This window comes from Xiphophorus maculatus, chromosome 22 (genome assembly GCF_002775205.1).
Source record: "Xiphophorus maculatus strain JP 163 A chromosome 22, X_maculatus-5.0-male, whole genome shotgun sequence".
NCBI lineage: Eukaryota > Metazoa > Chordata > Actinopteri > Cyprinodontiformes > Poeciliidae > Xiphophorus > Xiphophorus maculatus.
This window is the reverse complement of record NC_036464.1, coordinates 18,489,526-18,514,356: the sequence shown is the minus strand read 5'-3', so window position 1 is coordinate 18,514,356 and position 24,831 is coordinate 18,489,526. Positions and strand designations below refer to the sequence as shown.

The window sequence follows — 24,831 nt, the reverse complement described above, 5'->3', positions numbered from 1 at the left end:
GCATGGAGTGAAAAGAAGGAGAGAGAGAAATGCACGTTGAAGGGAGCACAGCTTGTGCACAGGATCAAACACAAATACAATCAAGGTATGTAATAATGTAAATCCGATCCGAAGACTTGGCTGGATTATTGCGTCTGCCTCTCTAACCTCGGCCTGATCAGGGTCAGGCTCTGTTATGCAGGCAAACACTGGACTCTGGTGGACAGTCTCCTGCATCACAACTGCAAAACATCACAGCGATCCCACTGAGACGTCAGCAGTTCCTTTTGTTGTTTTAAGAATAATTTATGTACAAAGGGATCTTTATCTTGCTGCTACATGCATTACAAGAGGAGCTATTGTACATAAACACCAGCATGTTGCAACCTCTCATTGACAGTGTGACTGTTTGTTTTTGATCCCAGAGATGCATCTGCTTGTTTAAAACTCAGGTGGGGGAGTTGTTGTTGTTGTTTTTATGTTTTTTTTAATGTAAGTTTAGCATTTTTGGCTTTTTGTTTCTTACTTTCCTCTGCATTTGTCTCAAATGATGTGAATTGGCAACATTTCTGACACTGTTCTGTTTGCCTCTTTTGTAATTTGTTGATGGAAATGAAGTTAGTTTGAATTCATTTGAAAACAATTAATAGTATGAGAAATATTAACATCAGAAACTCTGAGCTCAATTTAGAAAAAAGGAACAATGACCAAACATGTTTTCCAGAGTTAGATTACTGCAAATGAAAGCATCTCAAAAAAACACTTGATCATCTTTTTCGGTCACATGCAGGTTTTTTTTTGTAATGGAGAACCTTTATGGGTGAATCCCTGAAATGATCAAAATACCAAATTATTACCAAACATTTCTGGCAATAAAATACTCTAAATGTAAGATTCTGCTAGAGATTTCAATTAGAACATTGTTTTACTGGTCATATACTTAGGACTAAATTCAATTATAATTTAGAGTAGAAAAAGCAAGAATAAAACATAAATACTCTGCACATCATCTACAGAAGTTGCACAAATGTTTATGCTAATCTATTATCCTTTCAAGCAGTTTTGTTCATGTTTTTGAGAGGGTTGTTTCAAAACAAAAGTTTCGGCTAAGAAAAAGATGCTTAATTCCTAACTTTTACATGAATGTCTATTAGCAGTTTGTCAGAACAGCTTCATCATCATAAATATTGCATTTCGACAGGAGCGTGTGAGGCCAGTGTTGATCATGTCTAACACTACACAAGTAATTAGAAAGGAGATTTCAATTTGATTCCAAGTAATTCAGATATAAATAGTCATAGACAATTAAAATGTAAGAAGAATAGTTTAATGTTTCATCTAGGAAACATTCGCTCCTGATGTCTTCAAAGTGACAGAATCTTGCAGAGCAGAAGCAAAGAGTCCCCGATAAATTATTAAACACGGGGTACAAACACATGATTCCACGCAGCCAGTCGTAAAACCCTTAATTGAATATTTCATTGCAACAAGGAGGTAAACGCCAACACATATGCACAAAAAACACATTTTAACGCCTGTAGATGATATCAAAAGAAATGTGTTGCACATTTCTTTTGTGGCTTCAATCGTAACATTTTATTCGCTCATAAAGCTGTCTATAAAAAGGCCAGGATTACAGAAATGTGTGTCATTTTGGCCGTGGAGCAGATCTGAATGAAGCAGAGCGCGCTGAAACTGTTTTCGCCCGGTCCTTGGCAGACAGAGAGCACCAGACGAGAGTAAACTACAGGCCATCTGTCCCCTCTGAGCCCCCCTTAGTGTCAACACAGCGCACACACACAAACACACCCCCGCATGCACACATTTAACCACAATCTGGACAAAAAAAAAAAAAAAATTGAAGACAATATTTTTATTTCTCCACAATCACCCTTAGACTCGAGACCAAACAGAGCAAAGGCTCCATTTAGAACAAAATGAAGCGTTTAGAGGGAGTTAAGAATCCCTCTAAACTCTCGGCATAAGCACGAGAGTTTAGAGGTACACACATATATATATATATATATATATATATATGTATATGTATATATATGTATATATAAGATATATTTAGCTTATATTTCCATTTAAGATTTTAAAAAAAGCTTATCTGTAAATATGTTCTATCCAGAAGTCCTTAGGCATCACAGTTTTAGCTTCCCCTGGCTCCTTCTTTAAAAAGAAACTCCAGTTAATCAGTTTATCACATCACTGAAAGTATTTAATTAACTGTAGATGCATCCTTTGATGCAAATGATCAGGTGAACTTTAAAGGAATGCTATGTTTTTGCATTTTAGGCAAGTAAATGTTTATTTTATGATTTGAAAAATGAATTGGTAACACTTTATTTGAAGGGGTGTGCATAAGACTGACACCACACTGTCATAAACATGACATAACATCTGTCATAAACATAAAGGAGTCTTTATGAATGTATATTACTGTTGTCATGAAGTGTCATTCGGTTAATAATGACACTTTTATTGCAAAGTTGCATTGAAAGTCCATCAAGAGTGCTAACTTTGCATTATTTTGTAAATATTGACACCGTGATGCAAATTTTGCACCTTTAATGGACTTTCAATGCAACTTTCAGAGCAATTTTGCTTTAAAAGTGTCATTATTTACCGAATGACACTTATTTTACAATTATTTTTTTAATTGTTAGTTACTAGAACAATGTTAGTAGATTGCTGCCTCTCAAAATCTGCCGTTTCTGCTTGACAGACAGACGGCTGTTCGGTGCTGAAACGGCCAGCTGCCCCCAAGGCATCACAAAGTAATAGGCTGTTGAATAGGGAGCCCCACATCCATAACAGCAGGACTCAACCAACAGGAGAGGCATTGAGCAGACTGAGTAAAGAAATTTATTTGAATTGTTTTTCCCCCCTATGAAGTGCTAACCTCGACAGCTGCTGAGTATTTAGTATCAATGAAAACGTGTTTTAGCCGGTTAGATTATCCCTGGGATCTACTTAGACGTTTAATAGAAAGCAGAGGAAGCTCAGCCAATAAAGATGCCATAACTGAAGCTCACAAGCAATCCCAGAGGCCATTGGAGGTCAAGAGGTCAGCCCGGTCAAGCATAGCCTCCGGAAGGATTTCAATACATTTAAGAGGACAAAGCAGCAGGGGGGCCATTCAGTCTGTCTGCTTTGAGTGGCTAATTTAGATACATAACCGACAGGTGAAGAAGAATTGATGGAAATTTCTAAAACAAAAAGCAAAAAATAGAAAAATTCTGTCTGTTGCCTCAGTCCGAGTCAGATTGTGTTTGTAAAGAAATCTACGGTCAAATCCTTTTTCATCTTTCGCCCGAGCTTTCCAGCTCAGGATCCAGAAATCAATAAAGAGAGAGATACAGGGTGATCCACAGCTGATTTCTCCTTGTGTTCAGTTTGGGCGGCTATTTTTTCTCTGTAGGACTCTGCGATGGAAATCTGACACACTGTCGTAATACAGTAACCAAAAACTTGTGCTTTCCACTTTGGGGACAGTTTGCCAAATTTCTTGAGTCAAAATCAGAAAGTTTTGCAGAGGGTCTAAAGAACAGAAAGCTATTTAAGTGGATAAAAGGCAAAACAAGTCGAGTGTAGACGTATTAGTTCTGTCCTGATAATCTCACAAATGTCCCAAGAATAAGCACTTCTCTTTGTAAACTCATGTGCTGCTTTTCTTTTTATTGGCTGCAATCATTCATTATTCTCTGTTTATACATTAAATCCTGAAATATTAAGAAAACAAGGTTTGGCTTCGCACTTTTGGCAATATCCGACTTAGAAATTTAAACTTTATTAAAAAGTTATAAACTTCTTGTGCCCGATAGTGAATGCTGTTTAATTCAAAAGCCATGCTACATGACAACAAAAGATAATTGTTAAGATAAAAAATATTGATATTCAATACTATAATTAGTGATTTTATATATAGATATAATATTATTATATGTAATAAATATATAAATATATTATATATTTATAATATATTATATATATTATATATATCTAGATTTTATATATATATATATATATATATATATATATATATATATATATATATATATATATATATATATATATATATATATATATATATATATAATCACTAATTATAGTGACTATATCAATTAGAGTGATATATAATTATATATCACTATATCACCTGCTCAGTAAAACAAACTATTTAGATAAAAAGAAATACTGACAAAATAAAATTCTTTAATTAGTTGTTGAATGAGACACACTATCACCATGTTTCAAAGCCAACAGATCTAACTCAAACTGAAACAGCCAAAGCAGTGTTGAATTATGATGAGCTATATGAAGGGTAAAAGTCACATGTTTTAATGCCGTTTCCCAGGGTAACCGAGAAACGGCAGACGGGTGGAGTTTCTCTCAACGCATCACATCAACGACACGTCCACTGCTGGACTGAGAACGTGATGAAATACTGTGGTTTGCATGTTACCGTGCAGCTGTCAGACCGGGTAAAAGAAAAACAGCCAGTAGATGGCTGCTGGCAGCTCACACACAGCCTACATGCCCTGTACAGCAAACCATATTTTACTGTGGGCGGCAGCACTTTTACTTCACCAGCATTAGTCCTGTTGTACAGTAGCACTAAATCTGACCCTGAAAAGCTTCCTTACTGTCTGTCCATTCATCCATTCCACACAGCTAAAGCTGACTGTTTACAAAGGTCCCCCGTAATGTGTGCTATTACATGCCCACACCAACACTTCAGCAAACTCTGGAAAGCGTCACTGGTACACACACACAGAGGCACTCTCTGATTTAGCCTACCATGGTACGTATGGATGCTCTGTCCAGTTGTGCCAAGGTCACAGCTGAGTAGAGAGACTAACAACCTATAATAAGAAACACAACCTTGACTGATGGGGACATTCAGTTTACTTGGCTGAAGCAGTGAACACAGTCGCAGAGTCCTCTGCTCCTCACAGCTCTGAATCACTTTGTGTCAGTTTTTGTCCTTTACTTTTGCCTCTGCTCTTCAGCTTGGGTTTCCCTCTCTCCTGTGTCCAGATTCTTGTCTTTTTAATTGTTTTTCTCTGGGATTTTGTTCAAAATAAGCAAAATGCAGAAACCAGAGAGTTTAACTGATGTAATTATCTGAGTAAGAATAATATAAACTATTGTTTGTTTGAATTGCTGAATATATGTTGACCACTCTCAAAATTAATAAATACATTCTTGATTTGCCATAGAATAGTGGCACTGATTTTAAACTGAATCAGTCCATTTACCAGTTTTATCTTTGTTTTTTCTTACTATTAATCTGAAGGTCAAATATGACAAAGATCTAAAGTCTTTATTTCTGTTAGTTATTATCTATCTAATCTAAAAACACCTGCACTTTCAGTTTTTAGGACAAACCAACATCTCGTACTTTGATGCACCTTTTAGCTCTTACTAGAAATCCGTTATGAATAATTGCTTTGAGACATAAATAGGAAAAATCTTGTAATTCTTCTTATAAGTCATCTTCTGTTGGATTTTAATTTAATATCTCTCAGGGGTTTTTCCAACTATTTTTTTTTTTACCCCTCCAGGGGGTCTTTTGTGGGCTCTAGTGTCCCTTATATTAAAGTAGGCTGACAGAAAACGGGGAAGGAGAGGGGGGAAGACATGCGGCAAATGTCGTCGGGTCCGGGAGTCGAACCCGCGATGGCCGCGTCGAGGACTCAAGGCCTCCAAATACAGGTCGCGCTAACCGCTACGCCACCACGGCACGCCCTTTTCCAACTATTTTACCCTAACTATTTGGTACAGTTTAGAATGAAAAGGTAATCTTAATCTCAGAAAAAGCTTAATCTCTACTAACAGGCTACATTTTTACAAATTTGTACATTTTGGCTGCAAAGAGACAAATCCATTCATATTTTCATCACTTTCATGTGTCATAGTCCTTACAAAAATCTGTTTTGACAGGTCCTACCTCGAAGAAAACCAAAAGTCTGAACTATTCAGAAAAAGCCTGACTGGTGCATCACTATTTATCACAGGTGCCATCCAACCTGCTTCATTTAGACATCAGTCTAACAAAAACAAATCGCTGTTTATGCAGATCAAAAAAAGAAAAAGCTGTATAGACACTTCACTGTTAATAAAAACACACACATATTTAATAAAACTATATTTGTTTATGACAGGATTAAACTATTCAACTAATAGCTTGGTTTATTTTCTACAGCATTTTTAATTTTCTGTCTACTTGGACATTTCTGCTTAGTTTTTTTTTTCCAAACTGATCAACTCAGCAACTCATGTTTTGCACGTCACTGGTTATGGTTGGTGGCTGTCCGGAGGGAAGGTCTCTGAAAAGTTAAAGGGTGACGTGAGGGTGTCGAGTCGGCTCACACACCGCTGACAGCCTCTCATTCGGCAGACACAAACACACACACACGTCCGCGCATGCACCCAGAGACACGTATTCTGCTGTGTGACAGCAACCCAGTCAGCAGCAACACCACCAGCAACCTGACTTGTACTGCTGCATCTCAGAGCATCACATCACGCCATCCAGTCTGACAGTTAGCAAAGTGTGCAATTAGTCAGAACATTTATGAGCAAAGCAATTTTAATACTCCAATCCCCCGCTTATCCTTGCAGAGTTGCTGGTGTCCGTCTCCAGCGGACGTCGGGGAAAAGCCAGGGTAGATCCTACACAAGCTACCAGTCCATCATAAGAGCAATTTATTGTCCAGCACTCAGATGACCTAACAGTCATGTTTTTATGTTTTTATGGGAGGAAGCAGGGGTACCCAGAGAGCACCCTCTAATCCAGGCAGAGAACATACAATCCTACATTCAATGGACATGAAGTGCAATTCAAGTTACTAAGTTGTTGTTTTTTAGGACATGGATGTAACCAGGTGTAAAACATCAAGCAACCAGCAGCTAAAGTGGGTTGGAAACCTCACAGTAGAATAGTTTTAATGCAATATTTTGAAAAAAATGCTTCTCCAACGAATTTGTAGTAGTTGAAATATCTGTTTTGTAATTGGCCATCATTATTTTGTTGATAAGAAATGAGTCACCTTGACAATAGCTGAAGATTCAAGGTACTTTCAAATTTCTATGAGCAAAATTACCTTCATTTGTAGCCACAAACGTTAAAAAAAATAAACCGGTTTGTAATTTGTTATGGTATGTGGGTGTGTGTTTTCAGCCAGAATATTTGATAGAATTTTGCTTTTGTTCTGGTGTTGATACACACATTTAACACCAAAAGAGAACTTCTCTGCTTCCAGAACAACCCAAAGGTATTGAAATTAAACCCAAACGATGAACCAGACTATTGGGAAATCAACAATTTCCTTCTTAGTATCATGGCTGATTCCTCTGGATTTTTTCCATGATGTCACAAATGATGTGCTTGAGGTGTTCAAATATATCCACAAGTGTGCCTCCACTTAATTAAAATGTTGCGAGTTGTCCTATCAGCAACTTTACAAAGTTACAACATCATCACCCAAGCTTTTCAAAATGGCTTAAAGGCGCAGTAATCAGCAGATGTGACCTAAAGAAAAGGTCGGTGTGCTTCAATGTCTGACAGCCTGGGAACATTTCTTTCTCTTCACTGCATGTAAATATGTGGTTCTATTCTGCCTAAATATTTGTTTTTTGAAAATAGGGTCAGCAAAGTGAAAGCAGATAGTTTAGTAATGCTGCATCTTTTTGGTATCAGCAGTGTGAAACAATCTGAGCTCTCATTACCACTATGCGATGACACAGAGATCAGATTGATTGCAAACAGAATATAGGGTGTCTTTGACTCAGGCTGCTCTCAAAGTAGCAGCCGGGTACAGAACCAAAAACATGTGGATGCAAGACTGTCAACGTGGAAACGCACAGTCGATGGAGCAGGGTGGAAGTTGGTGTGGATCTGTTCTATTTATAACACGTGTGTTTGCGAAAGCCGAACAGAGGAGGAAGGATCAGCATCATCAGACACATCAAATATCAAAAAACAGAGATGGAAAAGTGATCTATTACATGGATTATGAGAAATAAGCATGACTCAGTTATGCTGGAAAGCGCAGGCTGATGTGCTGGTAACGACCTGATTGCTGAGAAAGGGCAGGTTAAGTTTCACCATCATCATCATCAGATGATAAATGCCATTGCTGTTGCTTTGTCTCTGAGACAAAGTCTTATTTTTTCTTCTTTTAGATGTTCAGTTATTGTTTTTCTTTATATGTGTGCATGTTTATCGATTGTTTAATAATTGGTTATTGTGCTAAGTATTTCAAACTGCCTTGTTGATTTTAGTTGCAGATATGTGGAAGGAACCCAATCCGAGACGGACAGGAAACGGTCAGGGGAAAACATTACTCACAATGACACACAAAAACCTGTTTGTGCCTGTATCATCGAAGGTCAGTGGGTTTAATCAAAAGGAATGAATATGCAAAGATAACCTAAGTCATGCTCAAACCACACAGAAACATTATTTTAGTGCTGCAAATTTTATGATTCTGGTAAAACTTCATAAAGTGTTTTGAAGAGAAAGAAATAGAAAGAAAAACAGATAAAATGCCAGAAAAAATAGGGACGCTAACTGCTAACTGCTAACTGCAAAAGAATGAGCATGGCAGCACATGACAGAAGGATCGGAGGGAGTCAGACAGCCAAGGTTTTTGTTTTTTTTTCCACAAACTTCTGTCTTGATATTCTTCAGTATTCAGCTGGTGACTCAACCAGTACAGTGCTGTGGGCGCAGCTGGATGTCTTGATTGAGGATGATGCAGGACAGGCATATCAGAGTGAGAGAGATAAAAAAAACATTCATCCTTCAGGGAAATACTGAGCTTCACCTAGAAGCACAATCGAAGGCGAAGCAGGTTTGCCTGTGTTTTTCAACTCTTACAGCGATAGGTAAACTCCTTCACATCCTTCACACGGATATGGACTTCGGTCTTTTTTCCTGCACAGACCTTGAGGTCATACAGAAACAAATTGAAACAATAGCGGGAAAACCACACAGTCATCTATAAGGTGAATCTTATATTTGAATTTTTCCTCATTTGTAAGATTCGGAGAACCTGAAGGCAGAGGACAGAAAAGATGGATGGCTTTTAGAAGCATTGGCTTAGAAACTGACACATCACCAGGAAGTTGGGAATAAAAACACTCCATCTATAAAGCCACCATGCTTACACACTTGAGATTAAGAGAACAGACAACCAAACCTCAACATGTTGTCAGTATACACTAACACCAGAGAACACATGCAAAGATGCCTGTGAATAATTTAGCATCAAATACAAGGTAGAAGGAACGCTCTTCTATTCAGTCTTTGACTGCATATTATCGCAACCAAAGACTGCAGTGATATGCAGCTGTGTATACAGTATTATGTTGTCTAAAGGTCTATCTTTTCCATGATCTCACACATAGCCACCCAGAGTGAAAGAATACCAACACCACCTCGCAGCTACAAGTAACCTTTTCTTAGCAGTCAGTTTTCTGTTGGATCACAACATTTTGTGCATGCTTGATTTTCAAATTTACTCTAGAAGCCAAACGATGGTCGAAGCTTCCCGTCCCCTCACTGCTCTACCTTGGAAGTGTGCAATGCCACAAGATATTTCATGTTCAGTGCTCCGTTTTCCCACTGTACTGCAGCTTTTAAGTTTGTGAGTAGTTAAAAAGCAGAAAAAAGTTGAGTTTTACCTTGAGACTGCATAAGGTATATAGAACACAAGCTAATTTCATAGCTCGCATTTCCATCTGCTTAAACAACACAAACTTGAACGTCCACATAAAGATGTCTGTAGATGCCTGAATGTGGTCGAAAGGATTCTGGGGTCGATAAAATGGCCGGGCTTTTATTGTTTTTGTTTAATCTCAATCGGGGGTAACTATGGGCTGCATGTTTCTGGGCTAAATAAAGACAATGAGTGGTCAACCTTAGAAAGGCATTAAAAAGATGTCAACTACTGTCCAGTGTTAGTAGGGTTAATTAAAGAGATACTCGTTTTATATTTTCGTAAAGAAAAAAAATGCAAAGAGCAGCTTTAGGTTAAAGGTCGCAGAGGTAGGAGGCAACAAGAAGTGGAAGCTATTTTGTCAAAAGCAGATCTGAAAGTTGGAGCACGTTCAGACACAGGGTTGGATCCGTAGCTGTCAGTTTGTTAGGGTAAGTGAATTGAAAGGGGTAAGAAGACTTTCTCTATGAAAATGAAATGAGGCATATTTCTATTACCAAGGGAACCCTCTGCATGCACAGCCCTCCCATGGTGGCCCCCTGTTTTCTTTCTCCCTTTTGCCAACGTTTTCCTCTCCCTCCCCCCATTCGAAGGAGCTAACCGTGAAGAGCCGTGATTACCATCGATCCGTCCGAACACAGCCCATTTCCTCGGCTCCTGAGTCTCTGAGCTCCACGCGTTAGCAGAGCAGCCACAAGGCCAAGACCACATGCTTTTGTCCTTGGCAAAAGAGCCAGACTTGTTTGTTTTGTTTTTTTGTTTGCTTTCCAGAGCTGTCGCACAGATATGGCAGCATGCACTGACATGATAAGTGCACTACTTAAAATACATCGGGGACAACAAAAATCAAAGAATGTGACAAAACTGATGGCCGGATGAATGTGGTCATCGGTGCTTATCACGGTAGAGTGGCAGGTGGTTAAGTGGAGAATGGAAGAGATGGCAGCAGTGGGAGTGGGGGGCGAACAAACGAAAGTAATTATCAACCCGTACAGGCGTGAGTCCCAGGGGTCAAAGGAGGGGTTGCATGTGTGAGTGTGAAAGAAAGAGAGACAGAGAGAGAGACAGAGAAGCCAGGCAGCATTATTTCAATTAGAGGAGCGTTATCTGTGTGTGGATGAGGAACACCTGCCGTACACGCGCAGAAAACAGCACATCCACCCAGGCTTGTGACACAACATTTGGCACTTTTAGGAGCTTGATGGAACATGTCTACTGATGGTGCCCAGCGGAGCATTACCGGGTATGACAGAGAGAGGTGGGGGCATTAAAACGAGCTGCAGCAGACCTCATTATGAAAGTGTGCAACAAATATAATACAACATTTAAGAATTTGTAGAGAACACTGCATCTTTAAGCAGAGAAGGGAATAAGGATGTTTTTTGGTAGTGTCTCTGGTTTGTTAGTGTGAGGTATATTCCTCTCTGCAAGTTCAGATGTATTTAATTATCCCTGAATTAACCCCGAATACTTAAATAGGACGAGAATTCATGCCGGCCTCTTGTGACATTGTGAATTTTTGTCATGTTCACCCTGTTGTGACAGAGTTTTTTGTCTTGTCCGTTTGAGTTTAACTTCGGTTTTATAACTTTCCACATATCACTTTTGTTCATAGAATATTTGCTCAGCGGAACATAACCACAGAAAATTTGTTCTAACACTTATCTATGTCATAAACTTCAAAACTCATTCATTGTTTTTTTGGATCATTTAAGATACAAGAAACTAAACTGTTCATCAGCTCAAAAACTCAAAACATCAAGGTCGTTTTGATCTAAACATCTCATTTGCAAAATAATGTTTCTGTCACATTATAAATGCCTGTTTTTCATTCATGTAAATCCATTTTCGTTAGGATATAAAATAAGATGACTCCAAGCGGATTTTTTGCTGTGGACAGTGATTATCTCTGCCACGTCTGTGGGTAATTATTGACATGTCAGATGTGAATTCATGTCCTATCCTTTTAAACAGGACGTCACGTCAGCACTTGCGTCCAGGAAGCATGAGGAGTGCTGATGGTTTGTCGGAGTGGCAAGAAAGACACTGATCACCTTCAAATGACATTTAGGCTTATGGACCTGCTCTCCCGCTAATTCTCTTCATTTCTTCTTGTCTCTACTGCTCTCCTTGCTGCCAAGCACATATACACATGGCATCGAGTCATTTCTTCCTCTCTACTCTTCCACATCTGTCGCTCTGTCTCATTGTCTTTCCAGTGGGATTCTTCAGCAGAGAGGGACACTGTTAAGCTTTAAAAGCAAATCAGATTTTATTTTTGAACAGAGGGGAATCCCAACATCACAAATGACAAAACCTTCACATGTTACAGAGACTCCATGCAACATTTCATCACCACCTTCTCATACCACAAACACACCATCCCCCTCCAACAGCAGCAGCTCTCTGTAAAGACCCTGGAAGTGGATCAATAATTAGAACAATCCTTATTGCATGTTTTCATTTCCTTTTAGAGACTGGAGCTGATGTGCAGGTGCAGACAGGAGATGGGATGCTCTGCTGCACATTCTGGGATTCCTACTGGCTTTTGGACACATGCAACACAGCAGTTACCCTGACAATAGACTAGTAACCGTGTGTCGCAGAAATGGATAGAATATGATTAAGGAGAAAACTTTTGCAGTTGGGAATGTCATACTTAAACAACAAAACAAAGCAAAACAAAAAAAGATGAAACCCTGGAAAGAAAGCTTGTGAGAAATGTCTCCAAAGACCCCAGAACTGCCTAGATGCTCGTTAATGATCGGGATTAGTAATCTTCAAGAAGACCAACCTTAGAACTTTACACAGGAATGGGCTGCAAGAGAAACTACACATCTGAACAGAAGAAACGTCCAAACAGAAAAATGCTCAGGAAGACCTGGTGAAAAAAAAAACATTCAACACTGGAAGCATCTCTTTAGGTGAAGCAAAGCTACAGTTCTTTGGTTATAAAGATATTGGTCTATAATCTCAAGCAGTCAGCAGCAAAACTGGGTTTGAGTTGCAGCTTTGTCTTCCTAGGACCTAAAACAAAAGTCACTGCTGTCAAAGAACTACCTCGAGAAGTCAAGAGCGATTGTTAGTGTCGGACTTGAACGACTGTGAAACTGAAAGTGACGCTCCATCACAGGTCAAATCTGTAGGAGTTTTGAATCTTTAAGAATAAAGATTCTTAAATTTCTAAAAGACTGTATTTGTATTGATCAACAGGATCAATTCGATATCAAATCAATAAAACTCATGCAACCTACAAAACAAGCTATTCAACTTGGTTTGCTTTTTGTTGTAAATCATGATGGGACATCTTGGTGTTACACTACAGAATGGAGCATTGCTAAGCGAGGCCAATGCACTCAAATTATGACTATTTAGATTTTTTTTTTTTGTCGTTAGTTGGGGCCTGCCCATAGCAATGCATAGGGATGTAATCCCTATGCATTGCATGGCAGGCACCTATTGTTCTACACCTCAAAATAACTGCCGCTTCCTACTACCGTTAATGCGGCTCGTACCGCTGCATGTCCCCTCACAATATATATATCAAAACGTGAGGCTCAATCCCGTGAGGGGAGCTATTACTTTTGTTGGCATTTCGAGTAACTGTGGCGACATAATTAACAAAAAACGAGCCAAATTTAACTCAAAACAAAAGTCTAACTGACACAAAACAGTGTCAGTTAGACTCAAAATAGACATAGAATTTAGTCTGCCTCTCTGAACTGCTCTTTAGAACTACAATGACTGAAGGTTAGAACTACAACATGGCGGACACTGAGTGCCTACAAAAGAGGTCTGAGCTGAATGTCAGAACTACAACATGGTGGAACTGTCAGTTACTACAGAGGAGGACTGAGCTGGCCTTTAGAACTACTTGTGTTTTGGGCTTTTTATAACTGATTTTACCCAACCATTGTTACACATGGGATTAGTTTAGCTCTTTGAAATGAAGCATACTGAAAATTTCAAAATAAAAGCCTTGAATATTTTTACATCAGATAATTGCTCTTTTTGGCTTTATGTGACTTTTTTATCCAAAGCACTGTTACACATGGGATTAGTGTGGCAATTTAAAATTAAGCTTAACAAAAAATTCAAAATAAAAGCCTTGACAATTTTTACATCAGATAATTGCTCTTTTGAGCACTATATAACTGATTTAACCCAGCAATTGTTACACATGGGATTAGTTTGGCACTTTGAAATGAAGCTTAACAAAAATTTCAAAATAAAAGCCTTGAGAAATCTTACATTAGGTAATTGCTCTTTTGAGCAATAAATAACTGATTTAACCCAATGACTATTAGACATGGGATTAGTTTGGACCTTTGAAATTAAGCTTAACAAAAATTTCAAAATAAAAGCCTCAACATGCCCCTGAGGTTAGTGCACCGCCGCAGGCGGTGCAATAATATTATTCTGCATTATCTTTTTCTCTCAGGTCAGGGAACTGCCTTGCGCAGCAAGGCAGTTCATTAGCATTAGCATTTTAGCTTATATAAGCTATTAGCTATTTATTTTACTTTTTAGCCATGTTTAGTATACTGAATGGAGTAAGTCCATTATAGAGAACATCCTAGTGATGTCCCACATGCTACTGACAGCAATCACGCTAACATTAGCATTTTTGCTAATTTTAGCTGATACACTTACTTTATCATACTGAATGGTGCAAGTCAATGTTAGTAAACATTCTTGTCATTGTATTCATATGATTGCAGCTTTCTTTAGCATTGATGCTAATTTGTAGCATCAGAACGCTGGGTCCAAACCGACGGGCACACTTTGGCAGGCCCCGGTTAAATTTCTTCAGGAATTTTCTAGTTGATACTTGCTCTTCAGAGGGGTTTACTTGTATCCTGCATGCCTGCAGAAAATCCATTGAACCATTTTGTGAGAAAACTGTTCTCAGACAATTTTGCAAAAACAAAGCAAAACAAAATAGCTTAGAATGGAAACAGAACCCAAAGAGAATCAGAGGGAATGAAATGGACCTTTTATTTTCAAGTACCAGCTGTATATCATGTGGGGGTCTGCCAAACAACCGTGTCATCCAACACGACTGCTACGTCATTGGCTGTCAAAGTGAGTATGAACAGTCCACATTGTGGGTATAAGCTGACACTTTATTGGAGCCAAATGACCAAAACCTTTTCAGGACTTTAACAATGAACTTTTAGGGTCATGTGGTATTTTTGCTTAAAGAAATGGTTTTGAATTCAACAAATGAATTCATCTCTGCTGGAAAATATATGCTTCTGTTTTTCTCCCTATGCTGCCCTTAAATGCTAAAATCTCTCCTCACTCAATTCTCACTCTAGCCAGTGGCCATCTTGATAGTGAAAACATTTAGTAATACAAAGAGGAGTTCCCGATGCCTGTGCAATTAACTGAGGCACGCATGAGCTTCTGAATTCATTAACCTCCATATTTGATGGGTTGATGGTAGGGGACAAGGGCAGGGAAGAGGTGGAGACAGGAAGGAGGGTCGCAATGCATGTCCATTAATGAGAGAAATATGATGGAAGGGAGGCAGATGGAGGAATGAAAGAAAAATTAAGGACATAAAAGACTCATTTATTTTATGCATAAAGAGCATAAGGAACATTTTCCTCTCTTTTAGTTTTTCCTCTCAGGGTAAGAAAAATTCCAGCCTTGCCACTTCCCTCAGGGCCGAACTCAAAGTACAGCATTAAGCTAAAGCACTGTTTCGACACTGCTATTTTTCTGGCAGCATTTATTTAATGCTCGCTACGTTGGATTTACTGATGAGATAGACTTTTAACAAAGGTGATAATAGTAATAATAATAATAATAATAATAATGATAATAATAATAATAATAATAATAATAATAATAATAATAATAATAATAATAATAATAATAATAATAATAATAATAATAGCAATATTCACAATTGATGCTTTTTGAGCATAAGTTGAGAGGGACATCTTAAAGTTGTCAGGAGGTTGAAAGCATTATCTCGCTGTTTTACAATTGAAGGTGAATGGAAGCATTTCTGTTCATAAGCCTTATAAGAGAAATAACTAGTACTGTCCCAAAGCATGTTCTCAGTTCTGGGAAACCTTGTAAAACTGGGGCACATCAGGAGGAAAATTATGCTCTGCTCTGTCTTTGTCTGAGTGCATCTGTGGGAATCCACTGGGAGACCCCGGCTTTGGAATAATGACATTGAAGCTAAAACATGTTGGAGAATTCATGGAACGAAGGGATAGGGATTTCCCGTTCAGATAACAGGAAGGCCGACAGTACAGTATGTTTCAACAGAATGTCACAGGCTGACCTGAAAATTTGGATAGGTGCATCTATAAATGTAAGACTGCAGAAATACGCAGTATTACAGTTTTATTTTGGGGGAGGTTCTAACAGCTAACATTGTCTTTGTTGAAAACATTTGATAGTAGCAAGGCTGCAAACATAAAGCTAAAAGCTCAGTTTAACTTTATTACACAAAGTGGTACTTTACATAATGAATTTACTCCACAAACAAAAAGAAAATATATAAAAGATAATCTGCACTCCACCATATATCGCCAATCTGGTGATCAATCAGAGCAAACTGGCTGGTTAGTGAGAAATGTTTAAAGTGAGCCATGCAAAAACCTTTAAATTCATTCATTCATTCATTCATTCATTCATTCATTCATTCATTCATTCATTCATTCAACCTTTTACACCAATAAAAGTCACACTGCTGCCTCATACATTTCTACTCATGGACAAATTTGAGTAAAAGAGTTGACATAACTTCAACTTTGTCTTCCAATAGCTCAATCTTACAGTAAAAAGCAGAAAAATACAGCATTTAATTTGAGTCAGTTTCTTTCAGTCTATTTCTAGGACTGTCCAAGTAGGAATTCATGACTTTAAGTTTCCTTAGTGCCAAAATCTGTCAAAATACCTTTAGCCATTAGCTACCAGACTGAAAGAGGAGGGCTGGTATTTATTTTTGATGCCATGAGGATCATAGGGAAGGTAAAAATCTCTAAAGCTTACTGTCATCAGGCATCTTCAATCGGCAATCTCTTTCTCAACACCTAAATCTTATGAAAAAAAAAAGTATTATAGACAGTTGTTCACATATCTTTACTGCGTGTGCCGACAAATGTGCACATGCCTCAAAGCGTACAACTGAAATGAACTATGATTCTGTCAAAATGTAGTTTGACTTTATAACATTCTGCATGCAGTCATCAGCCTGATGGTGACTAATGCAGCCCTACATTTACAAGTGTTCTCCATGCAAAGTTTTCTACCTGTTCTGACGTCTAAATATAGAGACTGTAGGAGCGGTGGAAAGCAGTGACTCAAAGCAGTTTGTTGTACAAGTTTGCAGCCGCGTGGCAATATCACTCTGCAGCAATATCAAGTTGCATAATAGAAGAAACGTAATCATGATGTCATTTTTCAAATAATTTATTTGTCATTTGTAAAACTCGCTAAGTTGGTATTTAAACTTAATCATTCATCTCAAATTAAGTTATTAGTCACCATTTGCATTTTATTGGCTGTAATGTAATAAGTTTTATACATGTCTCGTTTCTGCTTAGCATCCGTGACACCGACAATGCTTAGTCAGTCAGGACTCTAAGACAAAAGGAGAGCTGGAAGGCCGGGGGTAACGAGTTTAGGAGCAAGGGCTTCCAAAGAGTAAACTGAAATTAGTGAAAAACTCAAGTTACTTTCTGTGTACTGCAAAGAACAGCGCAAAGACAGAAAAGAATTTTACTGGAGGAGAATGTTTTGTCTCTTTGCATCATTATATCATCCCAGCACGCGTCAAACTGAATCACTACTGGTATAAAAGCTCACAAATAGGAACCACGTACGGGGATGGAATCAAGCAGAACATTAGAGCTGAGCTACAAGTTTGGAACCTAAAAAAGTAAAATAGGAAAAAATACATTATAAACAACAAGAACTGATGACTTTCATAGATGGTATGCATCTAATCAATAAGGCCGATTCCTCGCCTCTCCTCTCCGTCTCTGTCATTCTCGTCTATGAAACATGATCCTGCAGTAAGACAGCCACCTGAAATGCTGATCTTCACCTCAGACATGTGAACAGTGAGCAGGTTCTCGCAGGTGGATCGTGTTTTAGTGTTTGCGTCCCAAAGAAAGCCACTACTTTCCTCAAGCGTATTCGCAATCTTTTCCCGTTTCTGAAAGATTTGTCAGTGACGGCTCACTCCTTGCATATGGGAAGGTCAAATAACATTGCCAGCAGCATAATTCAAAACCAGGCACCCATGAGTACAAAGTACACTGTTATTGGATTGATCCCTCACGGTCAAATGTGCCACTATCAATATGGGGAATGCAGCAAATGCTTTCAGAAATAGTCACAGGACAGCTGAGACATATATATTTGTGCTTTTATAAGTTCGACACTTAATATTTACTGTAATCCCGTTGACTGTCTCTTTGTTTCGGGAGAAGTTTTTCACTTTCCCCAAAGTCGAGAGCCGACATGTAAGAGAGGCGGATGGCCACCGAGATACACGTGCATTTCAGTTCCCATCATACAAAAAAGCTTCGTCATCAATAAATCAGTCGAGTATGCATTATACATGGCTGTCTCTGCATCCAAGCGCACACATGCACACGAGACTCCACAATGAAACTGACTGAAACCAAACAAAAATCATAAAAGCAGCAGTTATTCACATCTCGAGTTTCTGCCGTCCATTCAGCAAACACGCAAACGCACGCTCTTTAGAGAGCAGAGTGAACAGATCACATGTTCTCAGTGGCGTACCTCAGCAAAAACAGAAAATGACGGTAAATGATGAGAGAGCTAGAGGACGGCAAGGAAACAAAAGCCTGAGAGTTCAACTTATCTGGAGGCAGTGGTAGTGGTAGTGAAGTTATCATGTGGACAGGTGGTAAGATTTTAGAAATTCATTAGTTGGTTAGAAAACTGAAATTGGTCAATTTTTCCACAGATTTTAGTTTCTACATGTGTGAACCAGCAGCACGTGTGTTGATGCACTTTGAGTTTAATGAGACTCCGACAAAGATTAGGGTCATTCTGGTTTGAGATGACAGAAATGTGGATAGTCTTCATCTTTTTATTAGAGTCAAAACTTCATCTATCAAAATTTCTCCTTGATTTACTCTGATTGATGATCGGCAGATCAAATACTGAAAGGACCAGGTTTTTTTCCTGATTAATCACATTTATTGAAAGTAAAAATTTCCACAATCTACAGTCCGTCACCTGCATCACCCAAAAGCATGTAGATTTCTGCAGTTTTTTTCTTATGTTTAAAAAAAATATGACAAATTCTTTTCTCTTTCAAAGGACGTAGGTTTAAGAAGAAAACGTCAGAAAGGTCAAAATCGGAATCCACTGGTCAGATCGCAAAGAGAACCAGAAACCGGCATAAGCCAGGGGAAAGAAAAAAAAAAACCTGATCGCTGCACCTCCAATAGTTTTGACATTGAGTTACGCAGCAACATTTAACGCACCTGCTCTTATGAAAGAGTTATTATAACACATGTAGTACACATAATTAGGCAGCCAGCAGCAAATAATACACTTACAAGAACATATCCATGAATAAACACACGTGAGTCCTCCAAACCTCTCCGATGGAGCTTAATGAGCACACACACGCACACACACCCCGCACACACACATACGTACACGCAGCTACGCTCCAGCGACACAGAGAGCAGAACAGATGAAGCCACCAGCAGCCAGCCAGCCAGCCCGACCAGGCGGCCAGCCCTCGCCTGTTACCTTTCTCTTTTGTTCCCGGGACGACGCTCTCCTGCTCTTCCTCCGCTTCTCCTTCTCGTCCTCTATTGCATTCACATCCACTTCCCCCCGATTCTTCTTCAGCTGGGAGGCCGCGTGAGCCATGATAGGTAGTGAAAAAAGACGGGAAAGCACCACACACTGCACACGCGCACCTCACCTGAAATCCCAGAGAAGTTCAGGGGCTTGCTGGTGGCAAAAACAAAACCGGGATCTCAGAGGAAAAAATCGGGGTAGAAAAGGAAAGGGGGGGAAAGGGAAGAAAAATGCCCTCCTTGAAAAGGAGAATGGGGAAGAGTAGGGGTTATTATTATTAGTTTTTTTTTTGCAAGTATGAAAGTAAATCCTGTGTGTCCTCGTTTTTTTTTTTGTTGTTGTTGCTCTGCTCTTTTCAAATTGATGGAGTGATGGGAGAGAAGAGGCAGCTGCTTCTCCTCGTCTCCTCTTCCTCCTCCTCCTCCTCCTCCTCGTGTATCCTCCGCTGGCAGTGTGAGAGGAGCATGTCCAGGAGAGGTGAGGACAAACCGGGTGGAGAGAGAAGAGACGCGAGCATCACCAGCACAGAGGTGGATGGGAGGAGAAAGACGGTGGGAGGAGGGAGGGGTGCAAGGGGAGTGGTTTCCACGGTAACAATGCTCCCTTTTTACACCATTCTTTGAAATTGACATTATTGCTGCTTTCTCCTTCAGCCAGGCTAGCAATAAATGTATTTGTCCAGAGTCTGAGAGGGAAGAACGTATGAAAGAGATGCAAAAAAAAAAAAAAGAACCCAACAAAACACACAATAACATGTGAGTGGTAGTAAGTGTATGAATGAACCAAAGGCATTGCTTCCGGGAGTGGGAAGGAGGTGGCGGAGCAACAGTAGTGTGTGTGCTACGATCCCCACAGATTGCAAGGTGGAGGTGACCAAGTAACGGGATGGGAGGGGGGGAAATACGCAGAGGACACGGGTGAAAAAGACTGAATGCACATAATTTCCACCCCCCGCATCCCCGCTCCACACACACACCAAGCAACAAGCCTGTCTGCAAACATACAGAGTCAGCTAGCATGAATTCAGATGTATAAAGAAAGCCAGCTGGAGTCTGTCTGAAACATTCAACTATTCAAAATAAGAAATGTTACTAGAAATGCACTGATCCAGCTTTTCCTGGCTGATACCCAAACACATTTCTCTAGATTCTGGTTGTGTGCACTTCCACTTTTCTCACACACACACAGAAGAAAGAACGTGCTGCAGGTTCTTTGTTAAAGACAGTAGCTTTGATTCAACAGAAAATGAAGGAATTTGGAGACTAGTCACATTTAAACTTACCTAATCTTTAATGAATTAATTACAGGAAGGGCTGCTTGTGAATGTGTTTGTAGTCTGTAAATAATGGATGTTCTTAGTCTTGATGCATGAAAAGAATAGAGAAAACAATCAGGCATTCACAAATTGACCTTCCAGTCGATCATTGTTTGGTGCTTCTTTATATACCAATATGTACTGTATGTAAGCATAATACAAACATAATATGACCAACATGGGCACTCACACCTGTGTTTCAGTCAGACAAGTACAGTACACACACACACACCCACACACACACACACACACGCCCTCACCCCTAATCTAAGAGCAGTTTAGTCAGACGATTTAACCTCACAAGCACGCCTTTTTTTTCTGACTCTGAAATAGCCAGAAGAACCCACTGATTTACAGAGAGAACAAACAAACTTTGACTGTAAAAGTGAATTTAAGAATGTCTAAACTTTTTACTGTTTTTAAACAAATCCTCTGTGGATCAATAAGTTTATGTCAGTAGGCAGAACCTCTGCCATCACACCAGAGTACTATATGGACAGAGACTCAAAGTGGATGGATGCCCATTACTCCACTGCAGAACTAAAAGCTGAAGTTTCCAGTGGTAAAAAACATAAACAATGATATTGTCACAGCTACGACGCTTAATCACTTACACCACAGGTGTCAAACTCCAGCCCTCAAGGGCCGGTGTCCTGCAACTTTTAGATGTGACTCTGCTGCACCACACCTGAATAGGATAATTAGGTCATTAAGGCTCTGGAGACCTTATTTACACAAAGAGGAGGTAATTAAGCCATTTCATTCCAGTGTTTTGTACCTGTGGCACATCTAAAAACTGCAGGACACCGGCCCTTGAGGACTGGAGTTTGACACCCCTGACTTACCCTGAGTCAAACACTCATCTGCAACGAGGTGGTGTACATGTTCTACTATACCTCAGAGGCAACGTAAGAGCAGAAACAGTTGCACTTGAAATAAAAATCTAGTAATAAATTTAGAATAAATCCACTATGCTGATAGTGTAATACCCTATTAAAATTCATTCAACTTTAGAGGAAGTTTGTAATATTTACAGATACTTAATAGCCACAGCTTTAGACACACATCAAAAAGGCCCATAAACCAGACAAAGCAGGAGCATGAGCAGAACCTTGTCATCTAAAAAGCTGTTATGGATCCACAGAGCTTACTCTATGCTTCCCCATTTTCTCTAAAATAGCACTTGATATTTTAAAAAGCTATAACAGTTAAAGTTAATGGAAAGAATGGCCTTTTATCAGGGTTAATTTTTCTTCTTTTTTTTTGGTGAATGCTGTGGAAATGTGGAGAGATAAGAAACATGTCAGAAAATTATGTTCGTTCCAGGAAAAGGATCCCCAAGTGGACATGTGAACGTAGGTCCATGTGTGTTTGAAATGACATATGGTAGGTACAGAACGTACCGCAGCAGATCACATCATCTCAGACCTGAAAAGATCTGGAAGAGAATGAGAAGGACTGCAAAGCACTTAATAGCTAATGTCCAAAACAGCCAGTACCTCAATTTTGCAGTTACCAGACTCACTCAATAATTTGCTCCAAAATCTGTGTGAGGACAACGGGTTCATTTGAAACATCCCACCCACTAATAGATGCCACAATGAACACAGACATAATCTGTGCTGTTTTTCTGTATACGTATGTATATATGCAAGAATAAAGAAAGTGTCACATAAACGGATTCAGGGAGAAACTACAACAAGAGAACAAGGATTTTCTCCAATGACAGGAGAAATCCGGCAGATTATAAACACATTCTGCCTTTGAGAGTGTGTCTAAGTCTTTGCTCACATGCTTATTATTAATGTCCCAAAAACTCAATGAATCACAGAGCGACTCAAAAGCCAATCCAGTAAATGAACAAACTCGTCATGATGTCATAAATAATTCTGTGAGATGAATAAATGAATCATTTAAAAACTAGCAAGCTTATTCCCACGATTTCTGACTCCTTGGTGCTGTGTTTCTCTGCAGTCTCAAAATGGTCACCTCGTCTGAGATCAGTAAAAAGGTCAAGCAGGATCCAGGGAGCTTTTGGTTTGCTAAATCATTTCTTTGTTGTTGAAAAGTAACAACATCTAAAAACAAGGAATATACAGGAAAAATAATCTACCCCACAAAGAAGCAATAAAAATATAGATGGAGGGGAGGAAGAAAAGCAACACTAGGAATGAAAAAATGTCTCCATCACGATGTCCTTCACAGCCGCCGTGCTCACGTCAGACACAGCAGCGTGGAGACAGATGGAGCAGCCATCTTTGTGTTCCTTCCCCTGCCTGCCTGCGTGTCAGAAGTACCTACGGATGCTTGGGTCCTCTGGATGTAAAAAGGCTGCCTCGTTTCCTGCCTGCCCACACTGCGCTAAATCTGTCTTTTTTATTTTATTTTATTTTATTTGTTCGTGGCTCCACATGTACATATGGACTAAACTGGAGCCATGTGGAGAGAAGCTGGGAATAAGAAAAGAGACAATCAGATGCTTAGGGGTAAAGAGAGGCGAAAACAGCCCTCCAGGGAACGAGGTGACAGGTTGAGCCGCCGGACACCAGTCATGTAACGCTGTGAGCGTGAAATCCCCTTTTCTCTCCCTCAAATGTATTCAGCCTCCCTAGTTCATTTGTCTTCCCTTTCAAACACGAGCACAAGCCACCGGCTATAAAAGGGGGGGACGCATGTTGACTTACAACCCCTATCTACTATCATGCATCGGGGGGGTGTCACATTATACCAAATTATCATGCGGTTGCTAGGCGAGGGCCAATGGGATGGCTCTGGGGAGGACAGGATGGATGGATAAGGAGCGTGGAGAGGCAAGAAGATGGGTGGGAGCAGGGAGGTGGAAGAAGTATCTAATAATCATTTGGAAACAAAAACAAATCACGAGTATATGAAAAAATAATCTAGGAATTGTGCAAAATTGAAAGAATTTTGGGAATGTCTCTTCAAATAATGTGATGATAAGTTCTTTTCTATCTATTTTAAAGCATCTCAACAAATAATCTGAAAGAAAAAAAACTCAATTAACACCATCAGCCCCCGACTCTGATCCAACAGTTGTAGTAAAAGTCACTGCCAAGGTGGCCTAGATTCCAGACGCCAGCCTTTTGCCGGCAAAGAGAGAAAAAAAAATAAAAAAACACTACTACTATGGAGCAAAGTTGGCGGGAGGACAGTAGACTCAAGTAGTGGAAGAGAATTGGATGTTTTCCACTTTTCTTTGGGCACAAGGCCACACACAAAGATGGGATAAAACGACCACAACTACAGAAATAAGTTATATTTGCATTTTTCAGGACATTGTCATTTTAATTTAGTTGTGAAGAACTGCAGCCATTTTCCAATTGCTACATTTTGAAAGAACGTAATCCTCAGTGATGGTTTGATATGCTTATTTACTAAGGATAGATACAGTTCCAAGAAAATTTTTTTACTGTAGTTCCCCCAAAGGCTTTAGTTTGAATAAAAAAACTTTTTAAAAACTGATAATGACCCATTTAAAGCATTGTATACCTAGATTATTATTCAGTCGTTATTTATACAGAAAAATCTCACGAGACTCATCGTCTCATTTGCAAGAGACCCGTTACATTCATCAACGATAACATAAAAACAATAATCAAACAATCTACTAAACACTTCTGAAAATCAATACCATAAAATATCAAGACAAGGGCTGATAAAAGATTGAAGCTGTTCAATAGTTACAGTAAAGAAATTAGTTCAGACGGCAAATTGTCGTCACGCGATAAACAGGGTATTTAAAACGATCACTGATCGGTGGTCAACGCTTCATGTGTGTCCAGATGTCCCTGATGCTACTTTGTTTGACTCAGTCCATTGTCTGTGGGGATCGTCGTATGTCGTGTGTCTGCCTCCTGCTGCTTCGACTCCTACGGGTGCAACACCAAACAGCAGCTTTGCTGTCAGTGACCTTTTTAAACCCCTGCATACACAAAAACAGTGTAACCCAACACACCAGCAAGA

At 39.3% G+C, this 24,831-nt stretch overlaps 1 protein-coding gene across 22 annotated transcripts in view; it reads right to left on the bottom strand.

Annotated features, from left to right (window-relative positions):
- Positions 1 to 24,831, bottom strand: part of LOC102237123 (ankyrin-3-like) — a 132,035-nt gene that overhangs the window by 76,332 nt on the left and 30,872 nt on the right. For 9 of the 22 annotated variants that reach the window (XM_023327320.1, XM_023327314.1, XM_023327326.1 and 6 more), the window contains exon 1: positions 19,479 to 19,996. The exons of 2 other annotated variants lie outside the window; for them this stretch is intronic. In XM_023327320.1, the coding sequence (XP_023183088.1) occupies positions 19,479 to 19,601 (123 nt within the window). In that variant the 5' untranslated portion in view covers positions 19,602 to 19,996. Of the gene's footprint in view, positions 1 to 19,478; positions 19,998 to 24,831 lie in introns of those variants that run through there. 11 more of the 22 variants (XM_023327331.1, XM_023327332.1, XM_023327319.1 and 8 more) reach the window with 5 other exon arrangements.